The sequence below is a fragment of the Oryx dammah genome, unplaced genomic scaffold, assembly GCF_014754425.2.
Source record: "Oryx dammah isolate SB20612 unplaced genomic scaffold, SCBI_Odam_1.1 HiC_scaffold_8, whole genome shotgun sequence".
Taxonomy (NCBI): domain Eukaryota; kingdom Metazoa; phylum Chordata; class Mammalia; order Artiodactyla; family Bovidae; genus Oryx; species Oryx dammah.
In genome coordinates this window covers 9,023,176-9,040,118 of record NW_024070192.1, presented here as the reverse complement: position 1 = coordinate 9,040,118, position 16,943 = coordinate 9,023,176, and the positions used below count along the sequence as shown (strand labels likewise).

Sequence of the window (16,943 nt, the reverse complement as noted above, 5' to 3'; positions counted from 1 at the left end):
AACGAAAACAGTGGATAAGGAGGAAAAAAAGAGACAAACATTACAATGTCTTTCATTGTAATTAAACTTCAAGAATACCAAAATGATATAAGGATTTTTTTTCCAAGAAAATAGCACTTTTGAGGGTACTGACAGGATCAAAATGAACATTAAATATGAAAATAAAATGAACACAAAACCAAAAAGTTAAGGATAAATGGAAAGAATTACTCTATGCCATGTTTCTGTAAGTTGACTTCCGGCCCCACTCCCTAGCGTCTCCAGTTCTGGTATTCTTAGTGTCCCAGGAGCTTCTTTACAAAGTCCTCTCTTCTGATAGTTTAGGGGCCTGTAACAGAGGCCGCTCCTATGTAACTCTAGTCACAGTGTCCTCAGATGACAGTTCCCTGATGACAGTTCATATTGTGCTGAACACGCATGTTCCACAGTCCTGCCGATGAGCTTACAAACACCGCACAGATGAACAAGAACGTTCTGTACCAGGACAGGTGTGATGCACAAAGGTGCCACTCTTGGCTTCATTTTTTTTTTCCCCCCTTTTTCCACTTTATCTTGTTTTCTCATTTTTTTTCCTTCTCAAAAAGTTTTGAAATGGGAATCAACTGTGTCAAACTGTGTACTTTAATTAAAAAAAAAAAAAAATAGTCTGGGGACTTCCCAGGCATCTGATGGCTAAGACTCCACACTCCTAATGCACGGGACGTGACTAAGGTCCCACATTCCATGTAGTCCAAAAAAAGAAGTTTGAACACAAAAATGCATTTAAAAGCTGGAAAGACTTGAAAACTGGAAAGCAGAAAGTTACAACTTTAATGCAATACTTATGGTTTTCAAGTATAGACTTCAATTGGTTTGAAAATACAACTTATCACTGTCTTAAGTGCAGTGGGAAAGGCCAAACAACAGAAAGCAAACAGCAGAACCTATACCTCCAACACATGAATGAATTAACCTAAATCCACTTTGGAAAAACTAGGCTTTCCCCTCGCCTCACCATTCTTTCCCCACTCAGACTCCTTTAAAACCTTCTGGGGGCTCTAAGGAGTACAGTTTGACCAGTTCTGTTCTGGGTAATCCCTGAAGTCTCTCCTCTCCTGCCCCTCTTCATCATTAACACCATCATCATAATTACATCATCAGCATTATCCCCTCTACCATCACCACCATCACCACCACCACATATTATGACCTTAGAATTTATCCCCTAAATGAAAATATGTTATGTTTTTAAAACTATTATTCTCTTTATCTTTAAAGCATACCATTCTTCTTGGTAGAATTTATGACCTTGAAAATATTTGAGTAACATGGTTTTCATAAAGCATAATCTCTTGACTGCGTTATCAATTTAAAAAATCCATCTTTTAGTTATAGTCTAAAAGACTATATGAAAGAAACTGAAATGACTGACTTCTGTGAGTAGGTATTTTGAAATGAATGAAAGCTCTGAAATGAACCACAGCTGAATTCTCTTGTAGGTTATTTTACACTCTTCAGCATAAGCCCAGGAGCTTTAAAAGGCTAAAATATATGCATCTGTTGGGCAGCAAGTTTGAGAAAGTTTATAAATAAGAGTGTTCATATCCATAAAGGGGGTAAAGAATCTGCCTGCCAATGCAGGAGACCCAAAAGACACAGGTTCAATCCCTGGTTCGGGAAGATCCTCTGGAGTAGGAAATGGCAATCCACTCCGATATACTTGCCTGGGAAATCCCATGGACAGAGGAGTCTGGCAGGCTACAGTCCATGGGGGTGCAAAGAGTTGGACAAGACTAAGCACACATGCATACCTGCACGCGTATCCCTAAGACATTACATATTTCATAGCATTTTGAAGTTCCAAGTATTTCCACACACATTAGGTTAACTGAACCTTACAAGTTACATCTGTTTTACAGATGGGGAAACAGACTCAGGCCAAACTTGCAAAGGTGTTATAACCAATGGCCAGTCAAGATTGAACGGAAACTTGTATCTTCAGAATAAAATTATAGTGCACCTTCCATTACAACATTCTATCATTAAACTAGTTCCACTAAATAAAAGCCTTAAAAAAGAAAAAAGTAATGAAGTTCTGTGTCATGTTAAATTCTCTTTTTAAACTGCTGTCTGAAGAGTTCACACGTTCTAAAAATAGATGTCTATAAAAGTCTAAGTAACAAACTGTCTTAAGTGATTAAAAGGATTACACAATAGCATAAAGAGAAAAACTTTCTTCTTTTGCTTTTAAATTCCAAAATGTTGCCATAGAAAGATAAAATCTTCAAGAAAAAGTATTTAACAAAGAGCTTTTAAAGCTCCAGTAAGCGAAATTATAATTAGGTATCAGGTTAATCAGGTAGGGAAGTGTCAACAAGATTTACTCAGAAGTGTGCAGAACGCTTAATTTAGTGCTAACCCTGACAAACGGTATGGAATTCATTCTTTCTCCCCACAGTCCTTTTAACGGAAATGGCAGAATAATAAACTACATCCTAAAGTAATTGCAAATGCTTTCTGTAGTTGAAAACACAAGTGTACTGTGTGTACTGGTAACACATACTCGAACACTGGGTTTTTCAAGGGGCGGAAGCCAAGTAAACACTGTTTTCAGCCTTGGAGAACTGAAGCCGCCTCCCTCCACTGCCTTGACGGGGTTGCAAAAATCTCATGGAAAAAGTGTTCTTAGCTCAGAACTCCAGCACAGGACAGACTCGGAGACATCTCTTCCGTCCACTTCTATCCTTGCAAGGGATTATGAAATGCAGAACCGAGTGAAAGGTTTACTGAAAACAATAATCAAAGTGTCCACAAGAAAAAGTTTGATGGCCCTGCTTTTCTTCAAATCGGCAGGAGGAGGCTGCTTGGCAGGAGGAGGCTGCTTCCCTGGGGTCCAGACCCTGCGAGAAGCCCCCGCAGGGGAGGGAACCTCCCCGATCGCGGAGGAGCGGCCGCTGTGGGCTCGGTGGCGGCTCTCTTCGGCTACTCCGCGGGCCGCGGGGGCACAAGTACCTGCGAGAGGGGCCGCCCACCCCTTGGGAGACGCTACCTCGCGCGCCGGCCGCCCGCATCCAGGGCGGCGCGGGCTCCCCGCTCCGCCGGGACACCGGCTGTTGCCGCCGGGAGGCTCCGCCGGCTGTGCCCGGCGACCTGCAGGCGCCCGTGGGCAGGACTGGCGGTGCCCTTCCCACCCCGGGAGGATTTGAAAGCTTTGATTATCTAATTGCAGCTGACACTAAACCGATCTTCCTGCCTCTCAACATTCTTTCGATGGTCACACCGTTTTCACTGCAGGACCCAGTTGCGGCAGCAGGAGAGCCACTTTCCCTCTGTGTTTTTGAAAGTCAGCCAAAAGTGAAAGGGCGCGCTGCCTATTGGCTGCACGCAGACAAACCGCTGCCCTCTCCTATTCCTTTGTTTTCGGTTCCTCCTCTTTCCCGCTCTTCCGCCAGAACGTTTCTCTCCCCCGGGAAAGTCTGGCATACCAACACTAGCTATAATTTTCTAAATGAGCCCCATATGTAAATTGGCACATGTCCAACTTCTTACTTTCCTGCTTCTATCTACAAAAGATCTAAGTAGCAAACACAACCGCATAGTAATCAAAGCCTCTGATTATAAATGTACAAAGTAGCCACCAAAACAATAGATTGCCTTTAGCACGGCCAGAAAAAGAGTTTTTTAAAAAGATAAAAAAGCTCACAAGTGTTTCAAGATGGAGTTACACTGCAGATAGGCAAAAACACAGTCTGAATAGAAAATTCACATTTTCCCGGAAGCTTCACAGGGTGAATCAGTGCACTTGTGTGCTAGTCACACCTTACCAGGCAACATTTGTTGCCAATTGGCTGGATGGGTGCTCCCCTCCAGAATCAACACAGGAATTTATAATCTATTTCTGTTTGCATTATTCTATTAGAAGGCCAATGTTTTATTTCAGGACAAACTGTTGTTATTTAAAGAGAGCACCTGGATCCGGGGCTGTGCTTGGGCTGTCTGTCTCACAGGACCCCCTCCACCCACTGTGAAGGGTGATTCAGTCTCTGGATGCCCCAGTGATGAGGGACGGGCTGAACCCCGCCCCACGGTACTTGTGCTGCCTAACTGGGTCTCTACCCTCTGGAGCTGCCCCAGTCCACGAGGCCTCCTGGGGTGTCAGACCAGAATTTCTCTAACTTGCTCCCAGGCCCTCTTCCGCACAGGCTCTTTGCAGGGCTGCCCTCAGTTCCCTTCCGGTCCACACAGATGTCTCAGGCTTCTTTTTCCCTGGCTACTCTGGGCATGCCTGTTTGAGAGCCATGTTTTTCCAGAAGGGAGGTGACCCCCAGAAGTTAATCTAAATGTGGAGTCAGAGCATCAACAATTAACAGGAAGTGTCCACCTGAAAACGTCTTTCTTTGAATTGGAAGCCCCAGTACAAAGAATCTGTGCTTAAACTTCCTTAAACTTGTGGGCTTCCCTTCAGCATTAGCATTACTGAACATTATAAGTAAAGCGGCCAGGAGTTAGCTGTGCATGCTAGAATGGAAGTCTTAGAACACGTGATAGTGCTGGCGTAAATGCTACAAAAACTACAAAATCAATGGCGTCTCTCCAACAGTGCCCTGGGCTGACATGGAGATGGCACGAAGCTAACACAAAGAGGGGCCAGTAGAACCTGAAATCTGGTTTTAAAAAAAAAAAAAAAGGTGAGCAATTTATTCTTTTTATTTAAAAAAAACCTTTTTTGGGGGGAAGTGGACCATTTTTAATGTATTTACTAAATTTATTACACCATTGCTTCTGTTTTACATTTTGGTTTTTGGGCCATGAGGCATGTAGGACCTTAGGTCCTAGAGCAGGGGCTGAACCCACATTCCTTGCACCGGAAGGTGAAGTCCGAGCCACCAGACTGCCAGAGAAGTCCCTGGAGGGAGCTTTAGATTGCTGCCCTCTGGTGACCTGTGAGACAGTGAAAGTTCAGCCTGTTCTCAAACACAGGTGGTTTTTTATCATCACCTTCAGCCACGTTGGTCACGAAGTCAATAATGCCGCCGGCCACTTGTACCAGCTGCAGAGGCAACAGTCAATTTGGGTGTGTTTCCATCACCTCTGTAGATCATGCCACGTAGGGCAAAGAATAACTTCTGAGCGTTAGGCTGGTAGTCAGTATAATCATATATACTCATATTCTTGGGGGAAAACACAGAAAGTTAATGTGCTGGACTGAAATAACTCCTAACTTTGCTTTTCTTATCATTAGAAATGGTCTGCTGTTAAATTCTCAAGGATTAGTCACTACCTTACCCCCTAGTGGCTCAGACGGTTAAGCGCCTGTCTACAATGTGGGAGACCCGGGTTCAGTCCCTGGGTCGGGAAGATCCCCTGGAGAAGGAAATGGCAATCCACTCCAGTACTATTGCCTGGAAAACCCCATGGACAGAGGAGCCTGGTAGGCTACAGTCCATGAGGTCGCAAAGAGTCAGACACGACTGAGCGACTTCACTTTCACTTTACCCCCTCCCTGCTTGGGTAATTCAATCTCAGTTCTGTTGTGACAACCCACTCCAGTACTCTTGCCTAGAGAAGCCCATGGAGGGAGGAGCCTGGTGGGCTACAATCCATGGGGTCGCAAATAGTCGGATACGACTGAGCGACTTCACTTTCTGTTGATCCAGAATGCAATCATGAATCAAACCATGTTTTTCATTTTAATGTGGAAAGCCTACAGCAGTGAAAACCCTAACACAAAGGCAAATAAACACATAAAAATCTATGTATTACTTTAAAAAAAGTTATAAGAGCTTTTACTTCAAGCAGTATCTACAAAAGTTTCAATGTGGCAAGAAAATGTGGAACTAATAGAATTTCAATTGGATATGAATGAATTCATTAAGGAACTTACACCACAAGAAAGAAAAGTTCATGAAGACTTTGTGAGTTGTTTTTTGGTTGCTGCTCTGTAATGGTGTTTCAAAGGTACAAATATATTTGCAGCATGTTTCGAAAGTCTCACCAGTTCCACATTCACAGCTAGCATCTGAATTTACTGAGCACTTTCTACATGCAGGCTCCGTGCCGAGTATGAATCAAATACCTGTTTTCCAGTATAAGCTTCTTAAATCAAAACACCAAGCTATACCAGTCTGACTATACAATCTCTGTTAAGATTGGTCTGAAGACCATATTTCAGTGTGGAGAGTAACCGTATACTTGACTATTAAACTGGTGGCAGTTAAGCAGATGGGATTCTATTCAATGAACACATTTGATCATTTCTTCTCTTACTAGCTTTTTGCTGACAATCATTGACCTACATCCTCTCTACTAGGAATTTAGCAGATGAAAGTCAAGACTATTTGAAGAGACATGGCGAAGTTGTCTAAAAATATTTTTTCCAAATAAAACCACAAAGTCATGGTTTTCAGAAATGGTGCTGCAAACACTTTGATGTTACGTTGGAATTATTCCCCATATTAAAAAGCAGCACATGAAGGAAAAAAAAATTGTGACATGTTTCTTTTAAATTCTAATCTAATACAAGAAGCCTCTCTGCCTCTCTAATTACAGACCTGAATTTCACTACCATGCTAGAACCGGTGCCAATTGCTGAATTACTTGAAACAGAAAGATTTAAGAAAATAACGCAGAATCATGGCAGCTGAACTCCAAAAATTTCTCTAAAACTCCAGTAAAGAAAATTTTTTTTACAGTGCTAATCCATGAGATCAAGCGGAGGGGAACAGGAGAGTGAAGAGCAGAGATGCTGACATTCTGAGGCTGGAAAGCAATTGAGCAAGTGGCCAGTTTTCCTGAGAACCCAGAGAGAGCCGGCGTTGTACTGCAGGCCAGGACACCAATGAGCAGTGGGCAGCACAGAGCCCCAGACCCCTCGGGGGCGGAGCAGGCAGCACCGCCTTGGGGCGCTCAAATACGTCAGTTAGAAACAGCCAATCCCCATAAAATGCTATCACCTCCCTGCACAGAAATCATGTGTGCGGTACGAGATGTCCTAATTACCTGGGAGAAAAGGGTTTCACTATCAGTTTTCACTGCAGGGCTCTAAAGCACCTGCCATGACGGATGTATACAGACTGACAAAGACCTTTAGTTTCTGGTGAGCAACAGGCTTACTGAAGTAGCTAAAGTGAAAGAAAGCGAAAGTTGCTCAGTCGTGTCTGACTCTTTGCAACCCCATGGACTATACAGAACGTGGAATTCTCCAGGCCAGGATACTGGAGAGAGTAGCCTTTCCCTTCTCCAGGGGATCTCCCCAACCCAGAGATTGAACCCAGGTCTCCTAAATTGCAGGCGGATTCTTTACCAGCTGAGCCACAAGAGAAGTAGCTATTGCCATGTGCAAATACACGAGAAACAAAATAAATAAGTAGGAAACAGAAGTACACCTTAAAATCGAATTGAAGCGGATGGATCTATCATCGAGCTAGCTTTGCTAAGTGTACAGTAAATATGTCCATGTTTATTACTGAGCAGCAAAGGTGAAAATAGCAAACCAGTCATCAGGTAGAAAGAGCGCTCTGGGTGGTTTACCTGGTTGGGGCTTACTGGGGTGCGGCTGTGCTCCAGCTCCAGGCAGCGGGGGTGGGCTCAGCCCTGCAGGACCAGCACCCTGGGTGGGACTCACGCTGGTCAGGGCCCCCGCGGGCAGTGGCTGACCTCTCTTTAACAGCTGCTTCTGTTCTTGCTGGCGGAAGCGTGGAGGCACCTCGCGAGGCAGGTAACGGGCTGCAGCTGGCTGCTGGCCGCCGGCAGACGCACGTTTGCCATTGCTGCCGCTGGAGAGGGTGCTGGTGGAAGTACTGGTACTGGTGCCGGCAGGTTGGGGCTGGCTTGAACAGGTCTTGGTAGGTTCTGGCACTAGAATGAACAGAAGGAAAAGACCCCAACTCCTTAGTATTATCACCACCTTCAACTCAACCCAAACCAAAGAAAACAGAACACAAAACCGAGGCATGACAATGTAGAGCTTTGGCAGCAAACTGCACCAAAGTCAGAGTCCCAGGTCTCAGACCCACGTTTCCTGTAAATGAACCTGGATCCCGAGCTGTAGCCCTTGGCCGGTTCCCTCACCCAAAAGGCAGGCCATCAGGCGGGTCAGAGCCGCAGGGCTCCAGCGTGAGCGGGAGGCAGCTTAAAGGCCCGGCTCCTGGGCCCCAACCGGGAATTCACTTGGTTGGGAGGGAGGGGAGGCTGCCAGTCTGCATTTCTGCTAAGTTCTCAGGAGAGGCTGGTGCCCCAGGCCCTGGGCCCGCACTTTGAGGACCACTGCTCTTGGTCAGTATTTCTCAAAATTAAGAGATCATCAGATGTCCATGAATTTTTATATAAATCTGTTTTAATTCTGAAGAAAATTATATAAATATATAACATTATAAAAACTATTATTATCCCTTGCAATCAGCCTGCATTTCTCATCTCCCCAGTGAGTTCCACCGTCCATCCTGTGACCCCATTGTACACAGTATCCAAGAGGCCTCTGCCCATGATTTTTCTGTTGCCCCGCACGGCAAACCCTCAATTCTGAGTGAAGCCACTGTCCACCCTCTCCACCCTGGCTTGGACTGCTGGGCAGTCTGAAATCAATGAGAACTCCTGGGCCCTAACCTCAGGGCACCCTCAGTGCTTCCTGACCAGCCTACAATTTCCTGGGTTTGCCTGGCTCTACTACTGCTGTCGATGGCTCACTGAACAACCTTCCACTCTCCGGCGATAATGCCTTTATCTCCCGACCCCAGAAGATAAACTTGACCTTATTCTCCAGAGAAATAAAGGCCAGCAGGCCGAAGCTGCAGGTGTCGGTCCCTACAGTACACAGCACACGGCCGTCCGCCCCACCCTTCTGTTCCTCTTCCCCCAGGCTGGCACTCTGCTTCCCCGACTGCAAGACTCACATTTCTTCACGTGTTAAAATGACTTCACCGGCACGTGTCTTACCATCAATAGCATGTCCCTTTCTGGGCGGCACGTGAACTACTAGGGCATCTCACAGTCTGTGGTGTCAGGACACACAGGTGACTCCCTCCACAGCTCTGGGTCCTGTCTCAGGGACTGGGTGTCTTCAACCCATGACTCTCTCCAGAGCAGACAGAAAGGCCCAAAGCTGAAGACTGGGTCTCCCATTCTTTCTTTGTTTTACAAATATTTATATTTTTTATTCCAGGCAGACAGTAAAGAATCTGCCTGCAATGCAGGAGATCCAGGTTCAATCCCTGGGTCGGGAAGATCCCGTGGGGAAAAGAATGGCAACCCTCTCCGGTATTCTTGTCTGGAGAAGTCCATGGACAAAGGAGCCTGGCAGGCTACAATCCATGGGGTCGCAAAGAATTGGGCACAACTGAGCAACTAACACACATACACTGTTTTTTCTTCCAGAGAGTAGTAGATGGACATCACTGAGTGCACAGGAGAAGAGTAATCCAGCCCCCGTGTTCACATGTGGAGTAGAGGAGAACACATTTCCAGCCAGTAACCTGCCCAGGGATGCGGCCGCCCTGCCACCAGCTCCTCCTGGTCGGCATGTGAACGGGCCTACACCAGTGCTCTCCCCTGACAGTGGCCCTCCTGCTTGCCTCAACCCCACATCCCATGCCAGCCACCTCCGACGGGTCCCCTCTCCTCCCGCACACTTCCTGAAGTCCTGCTTCCTCACCTGCCCTGGGCCTCTCACCCAGCTCCTCTCACCCTCCTCTTCCTCCTTGATGCTGAAACCCTACGGCTCTCTGAGCTTTCTCTGCTTGCCCCTCGGTTGTGTATCGGTGGTGACCACTCTGACCCCCCGAGCCTCTCTTCTTCGGCCTTCATGACGCAGGAAGTCCATTCTCAGAGTTCCTCTGACCTCTGCAGCCACTCTTTCCTGCTCACAGTGACAGGCTGCTTCCTCCTTCTCTAAAGTTCCACTGCAGACTCTCATCCTGGGTCATCTATCTACTTCCGCTTCATTCATCAATCCTGTGATGATGGTCTAAGCCCTGGAGGGCCATTGGATATCAACACTGATATGGACATTGATGTCTTAATGGGCAGTTCAAAGTCAGTGTGTCCCAAACACTCATCAGCTTTCTCACCTTGGCAGTGTTTTAGGGGTTCTTCCTGACCCAGGGATCGAACCTGCATCTCTTGCTTTGCAGGCAGATTCTTTACTGTCTGAGCGACAAAATAATGCATAAAGCAGTTGATCATATCTCAAGATTCAACAAAACATGGTAATTCCTAGTCATTCTCTAAATATCAGATTAAATGTCACTTCCCTTGAGAACCTTCCCTGATTCAGCCAGGGCAATCTAGGTGCTTCCGGAACATTCACAGTTCCCTGTATTTGCCACAGCATTCGGCATGGTATATTGCTTAGATGAACATCCATTATATAAATATATATTTTCTTTTTTAAATAAAGTGATAAAATCTATTATAGGGTGATTTTAAATGTAAAGGGGACGACCTTCAAATATATTTTCAAACATATTTTTTCCTGACATTGGCTTTTAGCTAATTAAAGTGGCAGCAGTATCTAAGTATTTACCCAAATGAGTGAAAAGCTTATGTCCGCACACAAAAACCTCTACAGGAATGTTTATAGCAGTTTTATTCATAATGGTCCCAAACTAGAAGCAACCAGGATATTCTTCTATAGGCGAGCAGATAAAACAGACTGTGGTATATCCATACAATGGACTCTTAGTGTTAAAAAGAAATGAGCTCTCAATACATAAAAAAAGAAATGGAGGACCATTAAATGCATATTATTAGGTAAAAGAAGCCAGTTTGGAAAGGCTACATGCTCTGATTCCTACCATATAATGTTCTGGGAAAAAGCAAAACTACAGAGACCATAAGGGCTTCTTCAGTGGTTGAGAGGGGCTTGGGGCGGGGGCAGGGGGAGGGATGCGCAGGCGGGTGCGGGAGTCACCTAGGGGTGGGGAATGACACGGTGGTCCTGTAAGAGTGGGCACGTGGTGTGATGGCAGTGGGTGCACAGACAGTAACAGCAGGATTCTGTAACAGTGGACACACAACGTTAGGCATTTGAAAACCCATCAAACTGTACAACACAGAGCATGAACTCGGAGCTAAACCACGGACTTTAGTTAATAATAACGTATCAATACTGGTTCAACAGCTGTAACAGAGGCATGACACCAAGGCAAGATGTTAAGTACAGGGGAAATGGAGAGTGGGTTGGGGGTGGAGAGATGGAACATGTGGGAACTCTTTATTTTCTGCTCAGTCTTTCTGTAAACCTAAAACTGCTCTTAAAAAAAAAAAGGAAAATAGACTCTATTAGTTAAAAAGACCAAAAAAAAAAAAGAAAAGAGAGAGTTCTGCCTGCCCTTGTTACAAGACCCCACTTCTCTTTTGTCATAACACACTGGCTGGCCAGCTAGTACCAAAGTCAAGGTGCTTCCACCTGCCATCCATCCGGTCTGTTCAAAAGTTGGAAACAAAGAAAACCTACCCGAACTCAAAACCTGGAGGAAACAACTGGCAAGGACTCGGAAGCAACAGGAGCCTAAGGACCCAGCCCGTCCTCCCCTCGCCCACACAGAGCCCGCCAGGCCCAAGTCTGCACTGCCCATATTAATATGGCAGCCACTCACCACGTCGCCGCTGAGCACAATGTGTGGACCGAGAGGCGCTGCTGGCACATTCACATGCGCTTCAAAGAGTCAGTGCACAAAAATCTCACTGATGTTTATCTTGATCTCACATTGAAATGACAAGATTTTTTGAATACACTGAATTAAAAATATTAAGTGCTCTCACCTATTTGTTGTTAAATCTTAAAATGTTGCTACTACTATCCGGGCAACTAACAATCTCAACTGATTGAGAATCTTAAAATCTGGATCTGTTCTTGTAATACAGATAAATCGAACGGTCAGGTCTTGACTAGCCACGCATGCTCTTCAGAACCAAATTTCTCCATCTATCATTCCCCAAAGACATACAGCTAGGGTGTCGAAGCAGTCCTGAAGTTCCCCTTCTCAAACGGGCCCAGATCTAAGGGTCCACAAACCAGTCCACCCTACACATCACTATTTTCACAGTAGAACGCATTAAGGCAAGGGGAATTGTAGCTTGATTTGTATCGATCGGCAACAAATGATTTGTCTTATTTAGGAAAAAAAAAATTAGAATGGCAGCCAGGGAATAACTATATAGCAAATAAAGAGCTTCCAGCAAGCTCAGTGTTATGTGAGAGTGACACCTGCTGGTGAAAAGGCAGGACATTAAATCCTCATGTAAGACAGCAAGTCCTGTCAACCAATTTTCTTTCCAAGAAAGAGTTTTCTGCTTTCGGGTAAAAATTTCAGAGGATACTGTCACACCAGAGTCCAAATAGTTTACAAATTCCTACAACTGCTTTTCCAAAACAACCGGCCACTGTACAGGCAGGAAGTTCAGACTGTCCCTTGAGTGCCCCGGGGGACTAAGCTTTGGCACTACACTCTGCCATCTCTAGGAGACCAAGACAGAAGGCACTGCCCTGCTGGCCCAGCCTGCTTAGCTTTTATTCCACTCTGGACTCCCCAGTCTTGTCCTCTGCTTCTCTAGTCATTTTCCACGGCCTGAGCCGCCAGTACCGCCATCTGGACCGCACCCCGCCCCCGCCCCACCCAGGCCCCCTGGGCTTCCTTTCCCTATGCTAACCACACCTCTGAATCATCCCAAACTTCAGTCTGGTTTCCAGACTGCCTAAAGTTGCAGGCTCAGAAAGCTGACGGGTCCTGGTCCTGCTTAAGCAATTCAAAGCCAAGCTCCTACTGCTGCTAACGTTCCTCTTGTAATCTACCATAGTCTGCCCAAAGCCCCGTTACCCTGTTTTCAAGCTTTCCCTGCCTTTTCCAAATGCTTCTCTCAGTCTCTTACTGGGACTCTAGGTACTGAGACCAAAGCTACTCATGCATTTACACACACGAAGGCTTTCCAGCGCCCAGCTCCATGTGCTGGGACCTTCCAGTGGACACAAAAGGTGGACTCTCACCTCCCCAGGCCCTTTGCTCACATCTTAGCAGGGGGAGATGACTGATGAACAAGATGCCTATTAAGCTAAGTGGTCACCGGAAGGTCCTAAGTGCTGTGAAAAACGAGGAAAGCCAGGTGGGGTACACCGGGGGTTAAAGCTGACTTTTCTCCTGTGGCCTGCTATCAGCATCCCCCCCAACAGGTATCAGTATCCTCATTTATCTTCTCTGAATTTACTTATTTAAGAAATATTTAATGAGTGCCTATTTTGTGCCAGGCACTAAGTACATTGAGGAAAATAAATAGCTTTAGTTCCTGTAAGATACTAACTTAAAAATGATTCCACAAGTAAACAGTGACAAGCTGCCACACGCATGATAAGCATGTGGGACGAAAGAACCTCACCTGGGTTAGGGACTCAGAGAAAGCTCTGCTGAGGAAGTGACCGCTAAGCTGGGCCAGGGGAGCTTGTCTGCAAGCTCACCCCCAACCAGCCTGGACCGGGCATGGGAAGATCTTGAAATGGGAAAACGCTTCCGTGCCTTGAAGGCCTGAGACAAGGCTGGTGAAGTCTTTGTAGACATTCTGGACGCCATCGCTTGGCCACTGGCCAGAAGAGCACTCGGGGGCAGCCTGGTGGAGGCCGACCCTGTGGTCCTGGTTGCAGGGCACGGACAAGCCTGGAGCCTCCAGTTTCGGGCAGAAGTTCTCTGAGGACAGGCTCCTCTGATTACAAACTCATGGAGAGTCCAGGAGGCTGTGACTACAACTGGTTGTTTACTCCACAAGAAGGTGACCTTGATCAAGAACCGACTGTACGGGCCCCAGAGCCAGGAGTTGTGCCCGACAGCACCTCTGCGTCCCATTCTACACACCTAGGGGGCTGGGTTCTGGCTAGGATCTACCTTATGCTGCTCATTAGAAATTTAACAAAGCAGGGGAGGGTGGGGTGCCCAGTGCATTAAGGCATTTCCATATTATTACCCAAGTCATAATAAAAGACGTTCTTTTGTTAAAAAAAAAAAAAAAATTTCTTTGGAAATAATTAAGACGTACAAAAGGGCATAGAGACCAAATAGTCAACCAACCTCCATGGACCCAATCTTCAGATTTCCTTAAGAAGGAAAAAAATGTCACTGATTCCACCAAAGGTTCTTCTCTCCCTCTCACTGGCTGCATGCGCCACCTCCCCCAGGAGGTCCTGGCCATGCACACTTTGGGGTTTATTCCTCCCGTGTGTGGCTCCTCTTCAGATTTGGTGTTGTGGCTATGAGCCCAGACCCATCTGTTTAAATCTCAGCTCTGCCACTGAGTGAACCTGGGTGAGTTATTTAACTCTCCACCGCTCAGTGGTGCTGTCTGTATAAATGCAGGAAGGCGGAGGATGAAGTGAGGGTAACAATCAACACCTTACTGAGACGTTCTTTGAGGAGTGAATATTAACATCTATAAAGAGCCCTTTAGAACAGTGTCGGACACACAGCAAGTGCTCCATAAGTATATTATGTTACAGAAAAAGTTCAGTGACATTTGCTGAAGATGGTAAAGCAGACTCGATTCAAGGTCGTCACATCGGGGCCACTGCAAGGGGATTTTACAGGAGGGGAGAGACTGGCTCAACCAAGAATACAGGGTGAGCGAGTAGGAACTTAAGAGTAAGGACCTAATGAACAGCCATCCTGGCATTTTAAAAGCCTTACAAGAACAGCAAAGGAGCCCCCCCACTGACCAGCACACCAACCACAGGCCAGCAGGGGCCAGTCCACAGCTGCAAGGATCCAGCAGTGACCTGAGTGCCCTCTGTCCACTGTCCCAGCTCCGAGTGTGAGCACTGCCCTGGAGCTGGTGGAGGCTTTGGCACGGGATCCCGGTTCCCAATCACTGTCTCAGTGGCAGCTTCCTGATGGCTGGGCTGCAGCAGTGACACCGTGCTCTTGAAGTCGGCAGGGCCTGCAGGGCCTCCTGCCTTTTCCCCTGGAAGCGGCTCTTCCGGAGGGCCCTCTGGGGAGTCATATTTGTCTCCTAGCCTAGGGCACGCCCTCCCTCCAACGACTGTATAAGGACCCAATTCTCTGCACCTAAACTCATTTCTCCTTAATATAGTTAGAGTAGTTTCTATATCCTTCAATTCAGCTCTGGTGAAGAGCACAATTTCCTGCCCCCCTGCGCCCCCGCCCAGCAAGCAGTACATTTAAATCTTTCACTCACCTAGACAGCATCACAGTATATGCTATGAGCTAGATATTCAACAACTGTTCCCTTCTAACAGCATTTCCTATAAGGGGACTTACCTACATACACCTGGATTAGTCTCACAGGCTACCTCCATTAGTCTAAGGTACACTGACAAGGAGTCATGCAATGGATTAGAGAGGTATATTTTAAAAGTAAGATTTTATAGGTAAATGTTAACTAGAGGGACCTTTTAACCTACACATTTCAACACACCTTGCTTCTGAAATTTGGATGCATCTTACAATTGGTGTATAAACTTAATATAGTTTCCTCATTCACCCCCCCAACTCCACCAATAAGGCATTATTAAATCCATGGTATGGCCCATATATATATATCCCCCACCCCCCGCCATGCTGCTTGACTTATGGGATCTTAGTTCTCTAGTGAGGGGCTGAACCGGCGCCCTGGGTAGTGAAGGCTTGGAGTCCTAATCACTGGACCGCCAGGGAATTTCCATTATGTTCTACCTATAATTGATGGTATCTTAGTACTTAAGAGAGATAAGTTTTTGTATGATAAAGCAAAGAATTTCTCTTATGCACAGACACCACACAATGACAAGAAATGGAAAAATATTTTAAAACCTTGCATTAATTTCAGCCATTTCGGAACATACACACAAAGATTCAGAGTTTTTTTAAATTTTAAATTTAGTGAAATACTTATGTTAACTATTTGCAAATGGGACTATGAAAGAGAACTATTCTCCTGTGCTGAAACAATCAGAGATTCCAAGGAATATTTTCATTATTACAATCACTTCTGCAATTTACACAGCAACAAACACCGCAGGGAGAAGTTCCCTGAGAACAATGGGACGCAAGCTGAAGACAGCAAGAGCAACGAGGGTCCATCTGCTGTGCTTGTCGCAGTCCCGGTGGGATACAGAGCAGTGGCCTTCTGTTTGTTCCGTTGATGGCTTCTGGCTGATCTGTCACCATGGCAACTTTTAGAGCCCAACTCAAAATGAGCACAAACTCATTAGCTGCTAACTACGTTAACTTAGTGTCTGCTGCTAATGAGAAATGCTGTTCAGAGATATTTTCTATTCTAATGTATTACAGTTACCTCTCTAAAAGGTATTAAACTGAATTAAATGCTACTCATAATATATCACACTGGATAATACAAATGTTACAGCAGAATTACTTTAATAATGACTATTAACAGTAAGAATCATTTCATTAAAAGGTTACCATGTTTTGGTCCTTGGATTCTTCCACTCTGAGAAAATGTATTATCAGTCACACAGGCAAACATTTCTAGGTTCTTTTAAACACTGGCCAGCTGATTCAGAAAATCAAAATAGAAAACTTTGATAATAGCCTGTTAAAGCCAAGCAGCCAATACAGCAATTAGCACATATTGGCTTTTCTTTTAACTAATTAATTTTGGCTGTGCTGGGTCTTCGTTGCTGTGCAGGGGGCTACTCTCTAGGTGCAGTGTGCCGGCTTCTCATTTCCATGGCTTCTCTTGCTGCAGGCTCAGCAGCTGCGGTGCGCAGGGTGAGTCGCACAGCTGCACAGGGTGAGCTGCCCCGAGGCATGTGGATTCTTCTCAGGTCAGGGGCGGAATCTGTTTCCCCTGCACTGGCAGGCGGATTCTCAACCACTGGACTCCCAGGGAAGCCCTGGCTTTTCTATAACCTCAATACGGATCATCACTTCAAACACTTCTCAAAGAGGCGACAGACAGGACAGACACACAGGGTAAAGAAGTCTGGGGAGTGTACAAGCTTCTAAGTCTAACCTCCTCTCTCCATG

At 45.8% G+C, this 16,943-nt stretch overlaps 1 protein-coding gene across 4 annotated transcripts in view; it reads right to left on the bottom strand.

The window, feature by feature from the left end:
* TNRC6C (trinucleotide repeat containing adaptor 6C) overlaps window positions 1-16,943 on the bottom strand; it is a 73,620-nt gene that overhangs the window by 43,329 nt on the left and 13,348 nt on the right. For all 4 annotated transcript variants that reach the window (XM_040244681.1, XM_040244682.1, XM_040244683.1 and 1 more), the window contains exon 3: window positions 7,510-7,836. In XM_040244681.1, coding sequence (XP_040100615.1) covers window positions 7,510-7,836 — 327 coding nt within the window. The remainder of the gene's footprint in view (window positions 1-7,509; window positions 7,837-16,943) is intronic.